Source organism: Hypomesus nipponensis, chromosome 9, assembly GCF_054491055.1.
Source record: "Hypomesus nipponensis isolate SF chromosome 9, ASM5449105v1, whole genome shotgun sequence".
Classification (NCBI taxonomy): domain Eukaryota; kingdom Metazoa; phylum Chordata; class Actinopteri; order Osmeriformes; family Osmeridae; genus Hypomesus; species Hypomesus nipponensis.
The window spans coordinates 22,675,336-22,693,983 of NC_140369.1; the positions used below are offsets into that span (position 1 = coordinate 22,675,336).

The 18,648-nt window shown below is 44.3% G+C and overlaps 2 protein-coding genes across 3 annotated transcripts in view; both read right to left on the bottom strand.

The window, feature by feature from the left end:
- The window catches only part of LOC146273495 (copine-9-like), a 180,014-nt gene extending 165,518 nt beyond the window's left edge, over positions 1-14,496 (bottom strand). The window contains exons 1-2 of the mRNA XM_084705201.1: positions 14,284-14,496; positions 1,240-1,280 (exon numbers count right to left, since the gene is read on the bottom strand). Of these exons, the coding sequence (XP_084561327.1) occupies positions 1,240-1,280; positions 14,284-14,360 (118 nt within the window). The 5' untranslated portion in view covers positions 14,361-14,496. The remainder of the gene's footprint in view (positions 1-1,239; positions 1,281-14,283) is intronic.
- Positions 14,497-15,361: 865 nt separating this feature from the next.
- Positions 15,362-18,648, bottom strand: part of mtmr14 (myotubularin related protein 14) — a 34,129-nt gene continuing 30,842 nt past the window's right edge. For both annotated transcript variants that reach the window (XM_084704106.1, XM_084704105.1), the window contains exon 19: positions 15,362-18,087. In XM_084704106.1, the coding sequence (XP_084560232.1) occupies positions 17,907-18,087 (181 nt within the window). In that variant the 3' untranslated portion in view covers positions 15,362-17,906. The remainder of the gene's footprint in view (positions 18,088-18,648) is intronic.

Genomic DNA, 18,648 nt, shown 5'->3' on the forward strand with positions numbered 1-18,648 from the left:
AAGCTCTATAGCGCCACGAGGCGTCAAAGTTGGAGGTCCGTTTACGCCCATAACTTTTGAACCATGAGAACGTTTTTCTTAAGTGAGGTTTCATTGGATTCCGTAGATGCAGACGATTCAACTGAATCCTATGGCGTAATTGTTGTCCCAAAGGTTTTCCCGTCATTTGTATTTTAAGAAATGCCAACTTTTTCAAACTCCTCCTAGGCCGTTGCTCCGATTTTCGTGAAAAATGTAACAGATCATCTTCAGACCATGCCTACAAAAAATCTTTAGAATTTTATCGATAAGTCAAAATGAATGATGCGCAAACGATTTTGACAAAGAGCACGCCAAAGCGGATGTGAGGCCTTGTCTCTGCGACGATTTACCGTATGGAGATGAAACTTTGGAAATGTAATCACGAGCATGTAATCTAATCGATTTCCTACAACAATCACCTAATAATGTCAAAATATGACTGAAATACAGCTGTTTATACTTGGGTCAAATCTGACAACGCTTGCCACGGGAGAAACGGCTTCCTTTTTTTCATAAAGTAACCGAACACTGCATTTCCCAGCAGCGAGAATAGCTCACTGGGATAAGACGGGCTCCTTTGAAACGCAAGGTTGTGGGACCGAATCCAGCCACAGTCATCAAGCAAGTCTTGATACCGCATTATCTGTTTAGCGAAGCCAGGAATGCCACAGTAGCTGCTCAGCAGTATAATCATAATGGTAACAATAACATTTCATTATCAGGGGATTTATACTCAAGAAGAGTTGAATTTATTGTGCTTTGTGGATATAGCGTGCTACATCTAACCAGTGCATCAGATTTTTTGCATCCTAAATTCATAAGAAACGGTTTGACTCAATCGCAAGATTGCGATTCTTTGCGGGACACAAAGTCGTAAAATATATTACGCCACGTCGGACATTTAGGACGTCGGACATTTCGACGGTTGTCCTAAAATGACATATTTACCGAACGCATCAGCTCATCTTTACAAAACTCGGTATACGTCTTTTGCACAACGCCATGAAGAGAATCAAAAGTTTCGGGGTAGAGCCACGGCGTTGCCCAAAATTATAATGCGATTTCAAAAAAGCTAATATTTTTCTATATGTTTTTCTTTGATGCTTAAGCTACTGAATTTCCATATCGAATGCTGCTTGGCCCCTTCATTGCTGCTTGCAGCTACATTTGCAAATGGAACTGTTTCTCTCACATATTTAAGTACAAAAAAACACCTACCAGGATCTGACTTGGAAAAAGTGTCCATGTCCAAAAGATTCCTGTAAAAATAATAATATTAACAATTAGTCACAGAGTTGGGGTGAAACAAAGAGGTTCATTTTGACATATTAGACGAGTACATGAATGAACTGAAATGTATATCACACACATAAAACACAAAATATGATGGCGGACATATAAGTCTGTATGTCTTTTGTGTGTCAGGCTGCTAGCTGTTCTCCACAGGCAACCAGACAGGTTTGTCTTGCGGGTCTAGCAAGCACATGTTTCTTTTCTGCGAAACGATTGGACTGAAATAAGTACAAGCTTCTGGAATAGATACAAGTGGATACAATCTTCTGAAATAGATAGGCCTGAAAGTGGGTTTCTGGAAAATAATTAAGCGCACTCGGCAGAATAGTGTCTATGAGGCCAAATACAATACGCATCATTACCACTTGAAGTAATGTCTTTGCACATTCCAATTTATATTCCATTCAATCTCAACTCTTTCTTGAGGATCTCCAAAACAAGTAAATGTTTTGAGTAAATTGAGTTCTAAATATTTGTATACTCAAATATGTCCTCTTCCTGTTGAGTACAAAATTAGTATTCCATTGATTACATCAGTGTTGTTGGATTGGCTCAGCAGATGTCGATCCATCATGTTGTTTAAGGATGTTTAGTCACTTGCATAAGTCCATGTTTGGACCACTTGGGAACATGTATCAAATCTTCACTCAGAGAGCGAAGTTGGTCAGGACAAAGGTTGTGTAGGCTGTGACTGACAATCTCTTGTTTTGAAATGCCCCCTTTGTGCTTGCCCCCTTTGTCCTTACCACATGCAGAACAGGTGCTAACATGAACTAAAACAGCCTTCACATGTAACCCTATTAAACAGGCAGAGAGAGTTCAACATGACAAAGCTGGAAGAAACATTGGCATCAAATTAAATAATTAAGCTGATGACACTCAACAAAACACAGTTAAAAAATTACTAAACCATTGTCCAAGAGAGCTGTAACTTTATACAATGTAAGGATAATGAATGAATAACAACCCCATTAGTCTAGCTATTAATTAGGCAATAATCTACATATAAATGTTTGGCCATACAACAACCATAATTGTTTTCATCAAGACATCAACCAAAAAGAAAACCTCTTGATTGTTAATACAATTTAGGTACTCTTTTCCAATTAGACTGCTGATGGCACCCCATCAGTGTAGAGAGATAGGAGGACATTTTGGGCATAGTTGGTGGCACTGGTGGTAAGACAGAGGGAAGCTATTTATTTCCTGCCCCATCCATCCATCATCTACCGCTTGTCCGGGGATCGGGTCGCGGGGGCAGCGACCTAAGCAGGGAGGCCCAGACTTCCCCCTTCCCGGCCACTTCCACCAGCTCTTCCTGGGGGACCCCGAGGCGTTCCCAGGCCAGACGAGGGACATAGTGTCCTGGGTCTTCCCCGGGGCCTCTTCCCAGTGGGACGTGCCCGGAACACCTCACCAGGGAGGCGTCCAGGAGGCATCCTAATCAGATGCCCGAGCCACTTCAACTGGCTCCTCTTGACGCGGAGGAGCAGTGGTTCTACTCTGAGCCCCTCCCGGATGACCGAGCTTCTCACCCTATCTGTAAGGGAGAGCCCGGACACCCTGTGGAGAAAGCTCATTTCGGCCGCTTGTATTCGCGTTCTCGTTCTTTCGGTCACTACCCATAGTTCGTGACCATAGGTGAGGGTAGGAACGTAGATCGACTGGTAAATAGAGAGCTTCGCCTTTCGACTCAGCTCCTTCTTCACCACGACGGACCGATGCAGAGCCCGCATCACTGCGGACGCCGCACCGATCCGCCTGTCGACCTCGCGCTCCATTCTTCCCTCACTCGTGAACAAGACCCCGAGATACTTGAACTCCTCCGCTTGGTTCAGGATCTCCTCCCCGACCCGGAGATGGCACTCCACCCTTTTCCGGTCGATTACCATGGCCTCAGATTTGGAGGTGCTGATTCGCATCCCAGCCGCTTCACATTCGGTTGCGAACCGCTCCAGTGAGAGCTGAAGGTCACGGCCCAATGAAGCCAACAGGACCACATCATCTGCAAAAAGCAACAACCCGATCCTGAGGTCACCAAACCAGATCCCCTCAACACCCTGGCTACGCCTAGAAATTCTGTCCATATAGGTAATGAACAGAATCGGTGACATAGGGCAGCCCTGGCGGAGTCCAACCCTCACCGGAAACAAGTTCGACTTACTACCGGCAATGCGGACCAAACTCTGGCACCGGTCGTACAGGGACCGGACAGCCCCGATCAGGGAATCCGGTACCCCATACTCTCGGAGCACCCCCCACATGAGCCCCCGAGGGACACGGTCGAACGCCTTTTCCAAATCCACAAAACATATGTAGACTGGTTGGGCGAACTCCCATGTACCCTCTAGGACTCCGCGGAGGGTATAGAGCTTGTCCACTGTTCCACGGCCAGGACAAAAACCACATTGCTCCTCCTGAATCCGAGGTTCGACAATCCGACGGACCCTCCTCTCCAGGACCCCTGAATAGACCTTCCCAGGGAGGCTGAGGAGTGTGATCCCCCTAAAGTTGGAGCACACCCTCCGGTCCCCCTTTTTAAAGAGGGGAACCACCACCCCGGTCTGCCAGTCCAGAGGCACTGTCCCCGATGTCCACGCGATGTTGCAGAGTCGTGTCCGCCAAGACAGCCCTACAACATCCAGAGCCTTAAGGAACTCCGGGTGGACCTCATCCACCCCAGGGGCCCTGCCACCGCGGGGCTTTTTAACCACCTCGGCGACCTCAGCCCCAGAGATAGAAGGGCCCCCCCCAATGTCCCCAGACTCTGCCTCCACGTCGGAAAGCGTGTTGGTAGAATTAAGGAGGTCTTCGAAGTATTCCTTCCACCGATCCAGGACGTCCCCTGTCGAGGTCAGCAGCGCACCATCCGCACCGTATACAGTGTTGACAGAGCACTGCTTCCCCCTCCTGAGCCGCCGGATGGTGGTCCAGAACCTTTTTGAAGCCGTTCGGAAGTCATTCTCCATGGCCTCGCCGAACTCCTCCCATGCCCGGGTTTTTGCCTCCGCGACCGCCAAAGCCGCATACCTCTTGGCCTGCCGGTACACATCAGCTGCCTCAGGAGTCCTACCAGCCAATAAAGTCCGATAGGCCTCCTTCTTCAGCTCGACGGCATCCCTCACCTCCGGAGTCCACCACCGGGTCAGAGGGTTACCGCCGTGACATGCACCGGCCGCAGCTCCGGTCAGCCGCTTCAACAATGGAGGCCCGGAACATGGCCCATTCGGACTCAATGTCCCCGGCTCCCCCAGAAACATGATCGAAGCTCTCCCAGAGGTGGGAGTTGAAGCTCCTTCTGACAGAGGGTTCCGCCAGACGTTCCCAGCAGACCCTGACATTACGTTTGGGCCTGCCAGGCCTGACCGGCGTCTTCCCCCACCATCGAAGCCAACTCACCACCAGGTGGTGATCAGTTGACAGCTCCGCCCCTCTCTTCACCCGAGTGTCCAAGACATGCGGCCCCAAGTCCGACGACACGACTACAAAGTCGTATCTAGCACAGAAGTCCAACAACAAGGCACCACTCGGGTTCAGATCGGGGGGGCCGTTCCTCCCAATCACGCCCCTCCAGGTCTCACTGTCATTGCCCACATGAGCATTGAAGTCCCCCAGGAGGACGAGGGAATCCCCGGGAGGCCCCCACCTTCGGCCGCCGCCCGTCTCACACTGCACCCGACCCCCATGACCCCTCCTGCGGATGGTGAGCCCACTGGAAGAGTGTCCCACGTTGTCTCTTCGGGCTGTGCCCGACCGGGCCCCATGGGAAAAGGCCCGGCCACCAGGCGCTCGCCATCGAGCCCCACCCCCGGGCCTGGCTCCAGGGTGGGGCCCCGGTGACCCGCTTCCGGGCAGGGGCAACTGAGAACCATTTATGTTTTTCTTCATGGTTGGTTTTTTGAGCCACGCTTTGTCTGGTCTTTCACCTGGAACCTGTTTGCCTTGGGAGACCCTACCAGGGGCATAAAGCCCCCGACAACATAGCTTCCAGGATCACTAGGACGCGCAAACCCCTCCACCGCGGTAAGGTGGTGACTCAGGAGTATTTCCTGCCAACTCATTTAAACTATACCCTCCTGGTGATAAACAACGTATACTCTGGTAGGGGTGTGGGCTTGGTGGGGTTGACTGCCACGCTTCATTTGTCTAATAAGATCTTACCAGAGTTCAGTTTGGGTGGCAGGCAGGCAGGCAGGAGGTCTTAGAAAAAGAAATGGTGTGTCTCTGTGCCTATGTTGAACACAGACCCACATGCAGGCCTGGGAAAATGTTGGACCATACAAATCAATTTACAATATCAAACTATCTTATATATCTGTCTCTTACACACACAAATCAACTCACTGATATTTTCATACAAAGAGATGTAGAGAAAGAGAAAGCTGGTGTCACATGTGTGTCAGCAACTGGTAGACTGGTTACTACTTAACTACTGTTAATCTAAAATTATACATTGGTATTAGGAAAGCCCTGTAATCATTTTGTCAGAAGTTAGACAAATTATAATCACATTAACATATAATTCCAGTTGGTTGGGTGTGTATGTAGTTTTATAGTGGTATTTTAAGTAGACATTTGTAGAACAATTAGCTTGAGAACCGGGCACTGCAAAGTTGTAATTTTGCAGGTGTCTTTCTCAGAACCCTAGGACATGCCGTAACGTTGTTTGAACGAGTGCTTCACCTTTCTGAAACAAAAACAATATGCGTAAAAGGTTACATATGTGTTGCATGATGGGTACTTAATGCAAAAATAAGAATAGCCTACTGGGATGGGAATCAGCACCTCCAAATCTGAGGCCTTGGTTATCGACCGTAATAGGGTGGAGTGCCTTTTCCGGGTCGGGGAGGAGATCTTGTCCCAAGCGGAGGAGTTCAAGTATCTCGGGGTCTTGTTCAGGAGTGAGGGAAGAATGGAGTGCAAGATCAATAGGCGGATCGGTGCGGCGTCCGCAGTGATGCGGGCTCTGCATTGGTCCGTCGTGGTGAAGAAGGAGCTGAGTCGAAAGGCGAAGCTCTCCATTTACCAGTCGATCTACGTTCCTACCCTCACCTATGGTCACGAACTATGGGTAGTGACCGAAAGAACAATAACGCGAATACAAGCGGACAAAATTATCTTTCTCCGCAGGGTGTCCGGGCTCTCCCTTTGAGATAGGGTGAGAAGCTTGGTCATCCGGGAGGGGCTCAGAGTAGAACCGCTGCTCCTCTACGTCGAGAGGAGCCAGCTGAGGTGGCTCGGGCATCTAATCAGGATGCCTTGGGCATCTGATCAGGATGCCTCCTGGACGCCTCCCTGGTGAGGTGTTCTGGTCACGTCCCATTGGGAAGAGGCCCCAGGGAAGACCCAGGACACGCTGGAGGGACTATGTCTCTCGGCTGGCCTGGGAACGCCTCAGGATCCCCCAGGAAGAGCTGGTGGAAGTGGCCGGGGTGAGGAAAGTCTGGGCCTCCCTACTTAGGTCGCTGCCCCCGCGACCTGACCCCCGGATAAGCGACAGATGACGACAAAGACGACAAGGATAGCCTACTGATTGGATGATGAGACCATGAAAGATACCGATAGGAAGAGGACAAGAACCATGTTAGCTATTAGTGATGGGAAGTTCGGATCATTTCACTGATTTGGTTCTTTGAATCTCGTTCAGTAAAATGAATTAATCTTTTTTCAAGTCATTCATTTCAACGGGGGGAGGTCTATACGTCCACTGCAAAAACTTATCATATTCTCATGTAGGTTAGTGCATGACATGTGCACCAGCAGATACTATTTCAAAAGAAATGTATTGTGACAGTTTGTATGATTTGGTCATTTATTATCACACTAGCATTTAATTATCACGGCAAACAATTACACTGGACTAAACTGTATGTGTAAATGTTTAATTAAAATTAAAACCAGTCAGTATGTTGACTTGAGCAAATATCATTCACGTCTTACTAAAACAGCGGCCATGCGAAAGGGAATGAGGAAACGGTTTCCTCTACTAAAAAGTACAATGCGGGTCACGTGAAAAAATTATCCAAAGACTCGTAGAAAGACCGAGTCTGGAAATGAACGAATCGTTCGTTTCCTCTAGCTACCAGTACAGAGCCTATGCAGGTCACGTGAAAAATGATCCAAAGACTCGTACCCGAAGACCGAGTCGGGAAATGAATGAATCATTTCATTTTACTTCGACGAGCCTATGCAACAGTCCCGATGCGCGGCCACAAGAAAATGAACGAATCACTCTTTGAGAGGACTTGTAACTCCTGTGTCCTTGTAAGGATTTGTTCAAAATGAACAAATCGTTCACGAACGAAACATCACTATTAGCTATTTCACCTTAAACTGGCTTTAGTTCCACGTCTTTTATTTTATGTCACAGTTCAGTAAATATACCTTTGGTGAATATTAGGCCCCGTTCACACTAGCCCGGGTAAATACAAATACGCGTATTCGAATTGAAAACGATCTCCGTCCAGTGGCGGAACCAGACTTTTATATATGGGGTGGCCAACGGCTACTTCAGGGGGTCCACAGACCAAGACTGAAAATGTGTGTGTAACCTTAACCTGGCATCCAAGCAGTGTAAATTATTCATATACTAATGCTTATGAGAAATATAAATAAAATTCACTTAAGCCTGTGTTCTTAAGTGTGGCCTAGTATGATCCACTAGGGTTACTTTAATCAAATTCTACATTTACTATGAATAGACACATTTCTCTACATCTGAATTGCAACAAATGTCTTTCTTACACACACTGTACTGTAGGCTACTCACAAACTGGAGAGACTTTGGTCACTCACTTTTCATGAATATACTGTATAATCTGGGTATAACCAGGTTAGATCCTTCTTTTACATTAAAACATAAGTATTAGTGTACACTCACACAAAAAATGCCACGCCATCAAAACAAGAACATTCATGAATCAACAACCAACATTTAAAGTGAGGCTTAATCTGAAAAAAATGTTTAGGCTTACATGTGTGGCCTACAAACACAAGCTAAATTTGGCATGAGACTGACTGCCTAGTATGCTCTGACCTGGTGCCTGTAGCTTTGGGGAGGGAGCTGCTCTGAGGTCTTGGGGAGGTGCAAGGACTGGGGTCTATTTCCACCTGATCCTGTTTGCTCAGCTTTTTTAAGAAGTCTGCTATCTCACCCTTTCTTTTAATGTTTGAAGTGAACCCTAAGCAAAAATAACATGTAGGCCTACACATCCAATTACCCACATTTGAGTCCAATCTTAAACATATTCCCATTATTATTTTCAATCAACTACTAGATCATGGCTAGCCCTATTCTGAAATACATTAATTCAAACAGGCATTATATGATAGCAAACAGATACAATTATTAATTCATGCCCATTAACCCCTTAACCAAATTAGATGTCCTTTTAGCTTATGTTGTCAGGAGTATCTGGCAGTTTTCAGAAATAAAATTGGTGATTAAATGGCGAAGATATTGAGGCAGGAGCCATGGGAATTTAAGTTCCCATATTGAGAGTGGCCGCCTGGAAAGGGCGCGTAGCCTGCAAAGATGGCTGCGATCCCAAATAAGTGACTTAACTTTGCATTCTCTATACTCATGCATTGCTTGGTATTGTAGCGACAACCCTCTTGGTACCAGAATGCCCCGCGGCAAGCTGAAAAGCTACAAAGTTAAGGGCATTAGCTTAGTTAGATAAGCATTGTTTGGAGTTCTATTGTTGTGTTTGTTCTGTTTTGATATGATATGTGTAATGCTATGGTCTGTAGTTTAGATAATTTGAGTGTTCAACCTGTCAGAGAAATTAAGAATGGGATGTTTTATACTGAATAATACATGCTTAGCATTCTTTGTCAGCAGATAACAGAGCCCTCCAAACTAGACTCTAGGCTTTTCTTATCAACCTGGGGCAGGGGTGTCCAATCCCGGTCCTCGAGGGCCGCTGTCCTGCATGTTTTAGATGTTTCCCTGATCCAGCTCACCTGATTCTAATGAATGGTCGTTATAACAACCCATTTAATTGAATCAGGTGTGTTGGAGCAGGGAAACATCTAAAACATGCAGGACAGCGGCCTTCGAGGACCGGATTTGGACACCCCTGCCCTGGGGGAAGGGTGAGCATTTGTTAAGACTAGAAGATGTTGGGGGTTTTGTTTGTTTTAAGGAGATGCTGTGTGACAAGGACTAAGATGGGGTGCAAGGTCTGGAGACCATCTACTTGACACCTTTGTGAAGGAGTTTTTACGACATCAGGAGATCCTGTTGTGTTTCAATCAGGGTTGATGTTGTAAACACGCACACACACAAGTGCGCCAGGACTATGTGTGACGCTATGTAATGGACGTGGTCTTGCGTGTTCCGTCAGGCTTTTCCGGACCGTGTCCACCCTTCACCGAGGGTCGTACACGCCATCTCTGACTTCCCAAACGCCACCATTACCAGCAACGCCAAAGAAAAGCTAGCTATTCGTTGACGCGGGTGGCCCATTACATACCTGAGGAGTGAGTTTCACCGATTCACACCGGCTACATATGCAAGGGCAGGGGCGGTTTTAGGCACGGGCTGACCGGGCATTTTTTCATGTCACGTGGGGGGCGCACGAGTCCTCAAAAAAAAGAAATCTCTGCGCGGTTTTCTCTTATCGATCATTTCAATTTGTGGGGGATTGGCATATTGGCGCCCCCTTCAGGCAGCTGCAGGCACCCCTGCTTGCAGTGCAGCAGTTTCGTTTTTGTTTGTCGCAGCCAGGTAGTAGCGGTGCTCATTCTGAGGGCGCTGTCGGGGGGCGGCCGACGGGGTAGGGGGCGGCCCACAATTTCTTCCTCCCCCGGGGGGGGGTTCAAGTGATAAACTTGCCCTGGGCGCACAATGTGCTAGAACCGCCATTGTGCAAGGGAGCCAATGAAGAAGAGCCATGGTACATTTGCATGCCTTTGTCTTAGCCAATGACTGAAAAGAGCGGGGCTGTTTAAATAGCTAGCAACACAACATGCTAGCAGACAAACTTGTAGCACAATGGCGTGGTCTCCTTGCGGCCGCAAGCAATAACGCTTTTTTAACTTGTTCACCGACTGGCTGTGCAATGCTTGATAGATTAATATTTCTGACACACCCTATTTAGGAATGTTGTCTAGTTAGATGGCTATCCAAGCTGTCCAATGGAAAATGTTTCTGGGAAAACAGTAGTGAGCATTGTTCCGCTCAACGCTAGCCGGGGCTACGGTATCGTTTAAAGTGCTGCCTATATTCCAGGTTGGCCTGTACTCCGATTTACAAACACAAAACTCCCATTCTGGTGGGGTGCGGCTTATAGAAAATGCGTCTTATTTTCTGAAAAAATACTGTAATATATATGGGTATTGCACATATTAAAAAGACAGCATATAAATACAAATACAAAAATCCCTTGCAAACAGCAGCATATAAGACCAATCCACATGAAGCTCACTGTAACGCATGGAGATGTAGTGATTAGGGGTTATTTAGAATTCAGAAGTCTGATAACTTGTGGAAAGAAGCTGTCGCAAAATCTGTCTGTTCTGGCCCGAATGCTGCGGAACCTCTTGCCAGAGGGCAGCAGTGAAAACAGTTCTAGATGTGGATGGGTGGGATCTTTGGTTATATTTTGGGCCCAAATTAGACTGCGTTTGTGTGCGAGGTCCTAGATGGAAGGCAGTGAAGACCCGATTTTCTTTTCCGCTGTCCTCACCACTCTCTGTATAGATCCAATAGTTCCAATCGGAGGCATTGCAATCCCCAAACCAAACTGAGATACAGCTAGTCATGATGCTCTCTATGGTGCTACTGTAGAAAGTGGTGAGGATGGGAGGTGGAAGATGTGCCTTCCTTATTCGGCGCAAAAATGAAGACGCTGCTGTGCTCTCTTCACAAGGGAGGCAGTGTTAAGGGACCATGTCAGGCTGTCCGTAATCTGTACTCCCAGAAACTTGGTACTACTGACTGATTCCACCGGAGTATTGCTGTTGAGAAGTGGCATGTGGCTGTGCTGGTTTCTCCTGAAGTCAACAATAGTCTCCTTTGTTTTTTCGACATTCATGATCAGATTGTTTATATTGCACCAGTGCACAAGCTGTCTCACCTCCTCTCTATAGGCCTGTTTGTTCTCTTCCAGATGTGCCAAGCTCAGATGGAATACAGAGGAGATGGCATCCTCTGTAGAGTGTTTGGGGCAGTACGCAAACTGGAACGGATCAAGCATGGGGGAGGCAGTGCCTCCCCTGTGTCATCATGAAATGTAAAAAACAAATAATATAAAATAATAATATTTGTCCACTGATCCGTGATAGAAATATAGTTATTGGATGATTCCAATGATTTTTATATCGCTGAATTTGTGTATTGTCCTGTTCAAATACAGGGAAAGAAGTGGAAGGAGGCAGCGACTAGCTGAACCTCCTCTCGGATTGTGCAATCCCACACAAACTGGGCTGAGCTGCACATTTTTTTTGCTCAATTTGAGCATGTGCAATTTGATCTCTCTGTATGTCACCAATGTAATGTTTGTACACATTTGTACTATATGTCCTCACATTTCATAGTCTTGGTCATGCATTTTACGTATTTATATAACATATTATTCTTGCTGATCGTACATAACGCTGCAGTGAAAAAGCAGGAGGGGAGGCATCCAGTAGCTCTGCTTCACTGAAGGGGTCGTGTGTGAGCACACGGGCTTGTTCTGCTTCATGTATTATAGACAAATGCCATTGTATGGTTGTTGCTAGTTAAAAAAGTCAAATAGAAAAAGTACATTAATATTTGTTTTTGCCCTGACTGATTATAAGGTAATATATATATATATATATATATATATATATATATATATAATCTTGCATTTTTATAATCTTGCAAATATATAAGCTTAACATTTCTCAAAACTGGACTTTCAATCAAAACTGGAAGTGATAAATCATGGAAGATCGATGCCCGTAGCTGAAATATTTGCTTCAAATGAAGGGAAAGAAGATAACAAATTATATAAAACCAGATCAGAAAAATATATTTTAAAGAATAAAACAACATTTGTCTTTTTGTTATGGACTGTATATACTTTCATTTCTATTGAATGAGTATGAAATGTAGAATTGTGATGGCAAATTAAGAACACAAATGCGGAGTAAATGCGCTCTGAGCCACTATAAATTGGGATATGAAACATAACCATTAGTCAATGTGCAAGCAGCCAGTTGAATGGTGAATTGATGCTGCTCTGTTGAATTCATTTTTTTTTTTTATATGACTTTGAAAGAGTCAGTGCCACCACAGCCACAAACCTCTCTGCACGTCACTGATGTGAGGACAGGAGCCAACTTATTAGCACATTCCTTGACTACCTTGCTTGGGATGTTGTCAGGCAAGGTACTTAAGGTTCAACAGATTCAGGTCTTTATTGCAGCTGTTAGTAGCACAACCAGGTTGGGTTGCGCTGTGCACTACAGAACCTACCCAGTTGACTAAAAGACACAAAAATGTTGAAGCAAATGTTCACTTTTACAATACCCTTCATTGATGCAGCCCCTGTGCGTGATAAATTAAATGTCACACACAACACATACACCAAACTCTTGATGCCAATTTTGTTAATGGTTAATGGTGCATCAAAAGCTGTCAAACAAACACACATCTCTCAAGTGATGAAAGACATTTTTGATGATCTGGGGAAATTTTATGTTGTAAAACCCCACACAGGTCAGAACAACAGACAGGCTGACATCCATTACGAATCAATTCCTGGCAGTGTTTAGGCCATATCGATTGGGTCAGGCACTTATGACTGGCTCCCTGAATGCCAAATGACATAACATTAATGTTCCTATTTGTTATGATTATTCATGTACTTTACTTAGTTTCTGTCAAACACATCATGTTGCGGTCTGGTCACTGGATCTCTCTGGATGCACCAACTCTCTATAATATCCACAGCTGATGCCTTGTCTGGTGATGGCTTTCTGAATTCACCCAATCCAATTCTGTCCGTTTCACGGACCGGAGACAACCCGATAAACCCCAACTGTTAGACCAGCCCTCGATGGACAGAGGGTCAAAAGTGCTTATCAACAACATTTTCATATTTTTCAACCCAATACAATAGGCTACACTAGCGTGATGCGCTAGCCTAATGTCCGAGACTTCAGCTCAGGAAATATAGATCTATAGAGTGTTCTACTTTTGTTTTGCTTTTCGTTTTGTTCTGCTATTGGATTATAATGAATCTGCATTTTGGGGGGAAATAGCTATTAAAACCATTTAAATATCGGCATTAACAGGGTATGCATATTTAAGTCCATGGCGGTTACAAGGTGAACAAACAGTCTTTTTTACATTATGATTTGTGATCTGTAGGTAAATATTAAAATATGTCATTCTGGGCTAGCCTCAAAATTACATTAATATGGTACCAAATATCCCCATCCTTATACACCTGAAAAGCCTACACTGCATCCTCTCAAACGCCCCCTCACATTTAGAGATGACACGAATTTATCCAACATAAAGTCTTGCTGTGGATTATTGACGGCGTATTCATATCCAGCAACACACATCCATGTGATCTGGTGAGTTGCTCGACCTGGGGCTCTCGAAGGCACTCAGAATAAATAACGCTAGCTACTGCGCCCCCACACAGTTATACACCCACCGCAAATGCAAATGCCTCGCAAAAGTCTGTGATTCTTTCAAATAAGTAAAGAGGTGTTTAAATAAGATGTAAGATAGTTGACATGAGGCTAGTTAAATTTGGCAAGATGTGACCATGCTCAAGTACAGGACAATGCAGTGAAGGAAAACGTTTAGATCTAATTCTGTTAGGAAATCTTTGTCAATATTGTCGACATTCTTATGCAATTTCATTCCATATTACAATCAGAAAACTGCTGTCGAACATGTCATTCTACATTTTCATTTTATCATACCTATTTGAATTGAATTAGAAACATAGCTACTGAATGCTGTAAGTATTTTCTTACCTGCACGAGACGGTAACTTCAATCTTCGTCGCAGGTACAGTGGAGTTGAGTGGGTCGAATTCCCCAATAGACGCCATATTCTGGTTTAAAATGGGTTCGTTTAAAATTCAGAAGTTATTTATGTATGTCTAGTCGCTCTCGAGCGATATATTACGAACCGCTAAAAGGTTCACTAGGAAAAAGAAGACAAAAGCTCAAAGTGACGACTGATGACATTCGTCTTCACGAGGTTGAGCGCAACGCGCATACCTGTAGGTAAACCAAGTGACAGCGCTCGAGACATTCATTGCAAGGAGGTGTGGCGGTGGATGCAATTTCATTCATCGTGGAGAGCGCGCGTACGCGTCCCTGGAAAGCAATAGGTCCGTGAATCTCTGTATTTCTCACTGTTCGTCGGCAGGTGGATGCAGAGACTGTCAGAAGTTTCTGGCAATATCCTTCCATATTCGTAGACCAGGCTACATGGCGAGTTTAATATGTGCTACCAAAGACGCGTAGACTGAACAACAGCTATTTTCAGGCATTATGTCTAGAGGGCTTATACTTAACTTAAAGGCAGGGAAGGCAATGTTGTTGAGAAGCACTTTGTCATATTTGCCAAAAGTAACTTCACGTCTTGATAGCAACCAATATCTAAAGGTTTGACGGTATATGAAATCATTCCTACATCTGTGGGCATCGCAATACTGTAATAAACACAACCAATCATTAAAGGGAACGCTGACTATTGATTGGACGGCTACCTGTTTGTCTACCTACCCACCTGCGCACACTCTGCCCCTTCACTCAATGCGCGTTACTGTAGTTTTGCGGAGTGGTTTTGAGGAGTGGTTTTGAAGGGAGGGGGTGGGATATTTTGGTTTGAATTGTGTCAAACAGAAGCCAAGATTGCTAGCTTCGCAAAACTTGCGTACCCTGACTAACGCAGAGAAACAAATAACCCACAGTTGTGACAAAGCTAGTGACTGACCAACTGCTTACAGGATTGCAGGAACTGCTTCCAGATTAACTGTAGGCTACAGAATATAAACACAACTGTAGTCTACAGAATATAAAAAAAACACAAACAACCTACACAGGTATTTAAACTTTTTTAATTCAGAATTAGCAACCTTCAGCTCAATTAATCTTTCCCAATGTCGATCTCTGGCGACAATTAAGAGAGCAATTTAAAACAAGATAAAATTACTTGAAAATGAATTGACTGTACAAAGAAAAAAAAAGTTTTCTATACTCAGAAAATAAGGATGAGTGCAACGCAGCATTTAACATTTAAAAGAAATAAGACAATCCTTCAATACAATTCCACAAGCCAAAGTTGGAGAGAACCATGCAGACACTAAGAAATGGAAATGAAGTGCTTCAAGTTACAATGTACAGTATATGCTACTACAGAAGTATTGTAACATGGTGAATGATTTGTGATCGTTATTTTGACATTTTCTGCAAAACCATGGCATGTCAAGTGATGTATTCATCAACAGTGATTAGGCAGTGAACAGGGGTCTCTGGTATCTAATGTGATGAAGCCAGAGCAGAAAATAAATCTTACCTAATTTTCAATTACTTCAACAATTACTTGAACAACATATTGGAAAGAAATCCATGCCATTATTTTTGGAACACATAAGGAGTTTTCACCTTCTTGCATTACCTTAAAGCAAATATGTAAACATGAGTCCAAACCAACCAAAAGAGATTCTCTGATTCCCTCCCTTCAACAAGTTATCTAAAATTAATGGCCTCCAAAAAGAAAATCTTGAGAGATAACCCCTGGCATTGCTTTATCTATGCTGCATGTGCAACATAAATAATAGCCTAAAAAAGGTGCCTATAGCTAATTGTGAATCACTCTTGAGAACCAGATATCACTCAATTTCCAAAGCCTTACTATTGTGTGAACACATTTTTAAATAAGTGTCCGGCAGGTTAACATGTTGCACTCCCTTGGTAGAGCCCTTCTATCCAATTTGACTGATGTTTTTAATTGACAAAAATGATGTCCCTCAACAGCATACATACTTATTTACCTTGAAATCATAGCACAACTAATGTAATCAAACAAAGCAGAAAGAATATGATTGTTCTAGCAGTCAGGTGACTGATAGAGGGTGGAAGAGCCATTGACCTTGGAGCTTAACTGTCAACAGATTTGTTTCGATAACATTCAAGCTTTCAAACTGTATAAGATACAGATGCGTTTGAAAACTATGTTAAATTAAGAATCACATCCACACTTATGATAAAAGGCACAACGAAAGGTCCTGAGGTATAGCAGTCATCAAAACCGTTTGGCCCTCAAGTGAACGTAAAATACCAAGTACTGCTCAAATCTTGCACTGAAAAATGTGATAAACCGTTGATAAACGACTACTAAAAATACACTGGTGTGCATGTCTCAATGCCCTTCAACTCTGAAAGGCCAGCATCTGGTCACAAAGAGCAACTTGTGAGAGACAGTGGGGTGGAGAGAACTGCTTAACTGGCAAAATTCTAAGGTGGGTTTGCATTTTACTAGCTTGATCAGCAAGGAAGAGCTATGAAAATATTAAATAAACAAGATTGTGTACAGAAAGGACTAGACCAATGACTTTTTGTGCTTCAGTTTTGAAGACTGATAAAGAAAAAGGGGTTTGAGGTGACTGGATGTGAAATAACCATGGTGTTGAGCCCAAATCTTGACCTTGTAAATAACATGTTTTGTTGCACAGCTCCCAAATGGTTGGACTGTGTTCTGAAGCCTAGACCCATATGTCCTTCCCTACGATCTCTGATCTGACATGATAGGATAGGTGAAAGCTACAGGGTTATCCAGTCATTGCAAACCAGCCATATCAGATCAGATGAAAAAAACAATGGACACACTTTGAGGGTTTAGGAAACATAGGTGCATGTGAATATGAATCAGCGGATCCAACCATCAAATCATGGGTTTTGGAAAGGGCATCATATATATTGCCCTAGCATATTCATCTATTCAAATATATTATATAAAAATGGAAATGTAACGGTGGATACTCCAGCTTGGTTCAGCATTGAATAGCAGCTTGTCAGTCTATTCATCCACTAAAAAAAGGAGAAGTACACACTTTTCTGAGGAAGATCGTCAAGATGAATCCCAGAGCATTCTTTCTTTTCTTGCAATAGGAAGAACTGAAAAAAAGTGTCTGTCATTTCAAAGACAATGAATTATTGGTTTGAACTAGGTAAATTGGTGTGTAATTAAGGTCAAATGTTGCTCTACAACATGAGCAACTGAGATGGCCAAATAAGTCTGCAGTTCCCTTTTGATACTGTGGCCAACCACTCCCTGAATTTGACAAACATGCAACACACAAAAAAGAACAGTAAAAAGGAAGTTCAAATGGCACAGATAAGATTAAAAAAATCCAGGGCACTAACATTTGCTAAAAAGAAAAGAACCAAAAATGAATATTAGATATGTTTCAGCCCCTGGGTCGAGTACATTAATTTTGGCACTTTTTTATTGAAGTCTTCTGATGTTCGACCGTGAAGCACCCCACCCTTCCTCACAGGGTAGGATTTTGTGATGAAGAGTGTGACTAGATTAAAGATGTCAACGGCCAATGAGGATGTGGGGATGGGAGGGAGGAGAGAGGTCATCAGACGATGTTGTTGGTACCGCGAAGACCCACGCCTCGGGCAAACTGCTCAAGGAGGCCTGAGATGGCACCAGAAGGGCTGGAAACCGAGGATTTGAGCCCCACGGTGGAGCTGTAGGCAGCCAGGAAGACCTCCCTCACCGCCTCCAAACGGGCCTGACGCTCTGGGGGGGACTGGCACCTGGGGCATAAAAGGGTTAGTATTTAGGGAACAGGAGATTAACAGAGGGAAAAGGAGTGGGGGTTGGAGGAAATGTAACCAAGAGGACAGAGTAAGAGTAGAAAGAGAAAGTTGAGAAACAAGAAGTACAAGCAATAACAAAAAAAACTGAGAAAGAGTCGCTTCAGTCATTGTCACCAAGTGCTGGAAAATTCCCATGGTCCCATGAAATGTTCACTTTAGAAGGTTATTTAACATTAATATGAGTTCCCCTAGCCTGCCTCTGGTCCCCCAGTGGCTAGAAATTTCAATAGGTGTAAACCAAGCCCTGGGTATTCTCCCCCAATGAGAAAATGAGCTACGACCGTGCAAGCTCTATATTGGTTTTTCCTCGAGACATCATGGCTTGCAAACAACCAAAGCATGGCAATTAGCCCCGCCTCTTTCTTCCTCATAGTTTTTAAAGCTACAGACATATAAACGGCACGTCCTGAGGAAAGCTCATTGTGGGACTGCTCGCAGTGGCTGTAATTCTGCACCAAGGCTGAATTTTGGGAAAGAGACTTCAGATACAGTATTAAG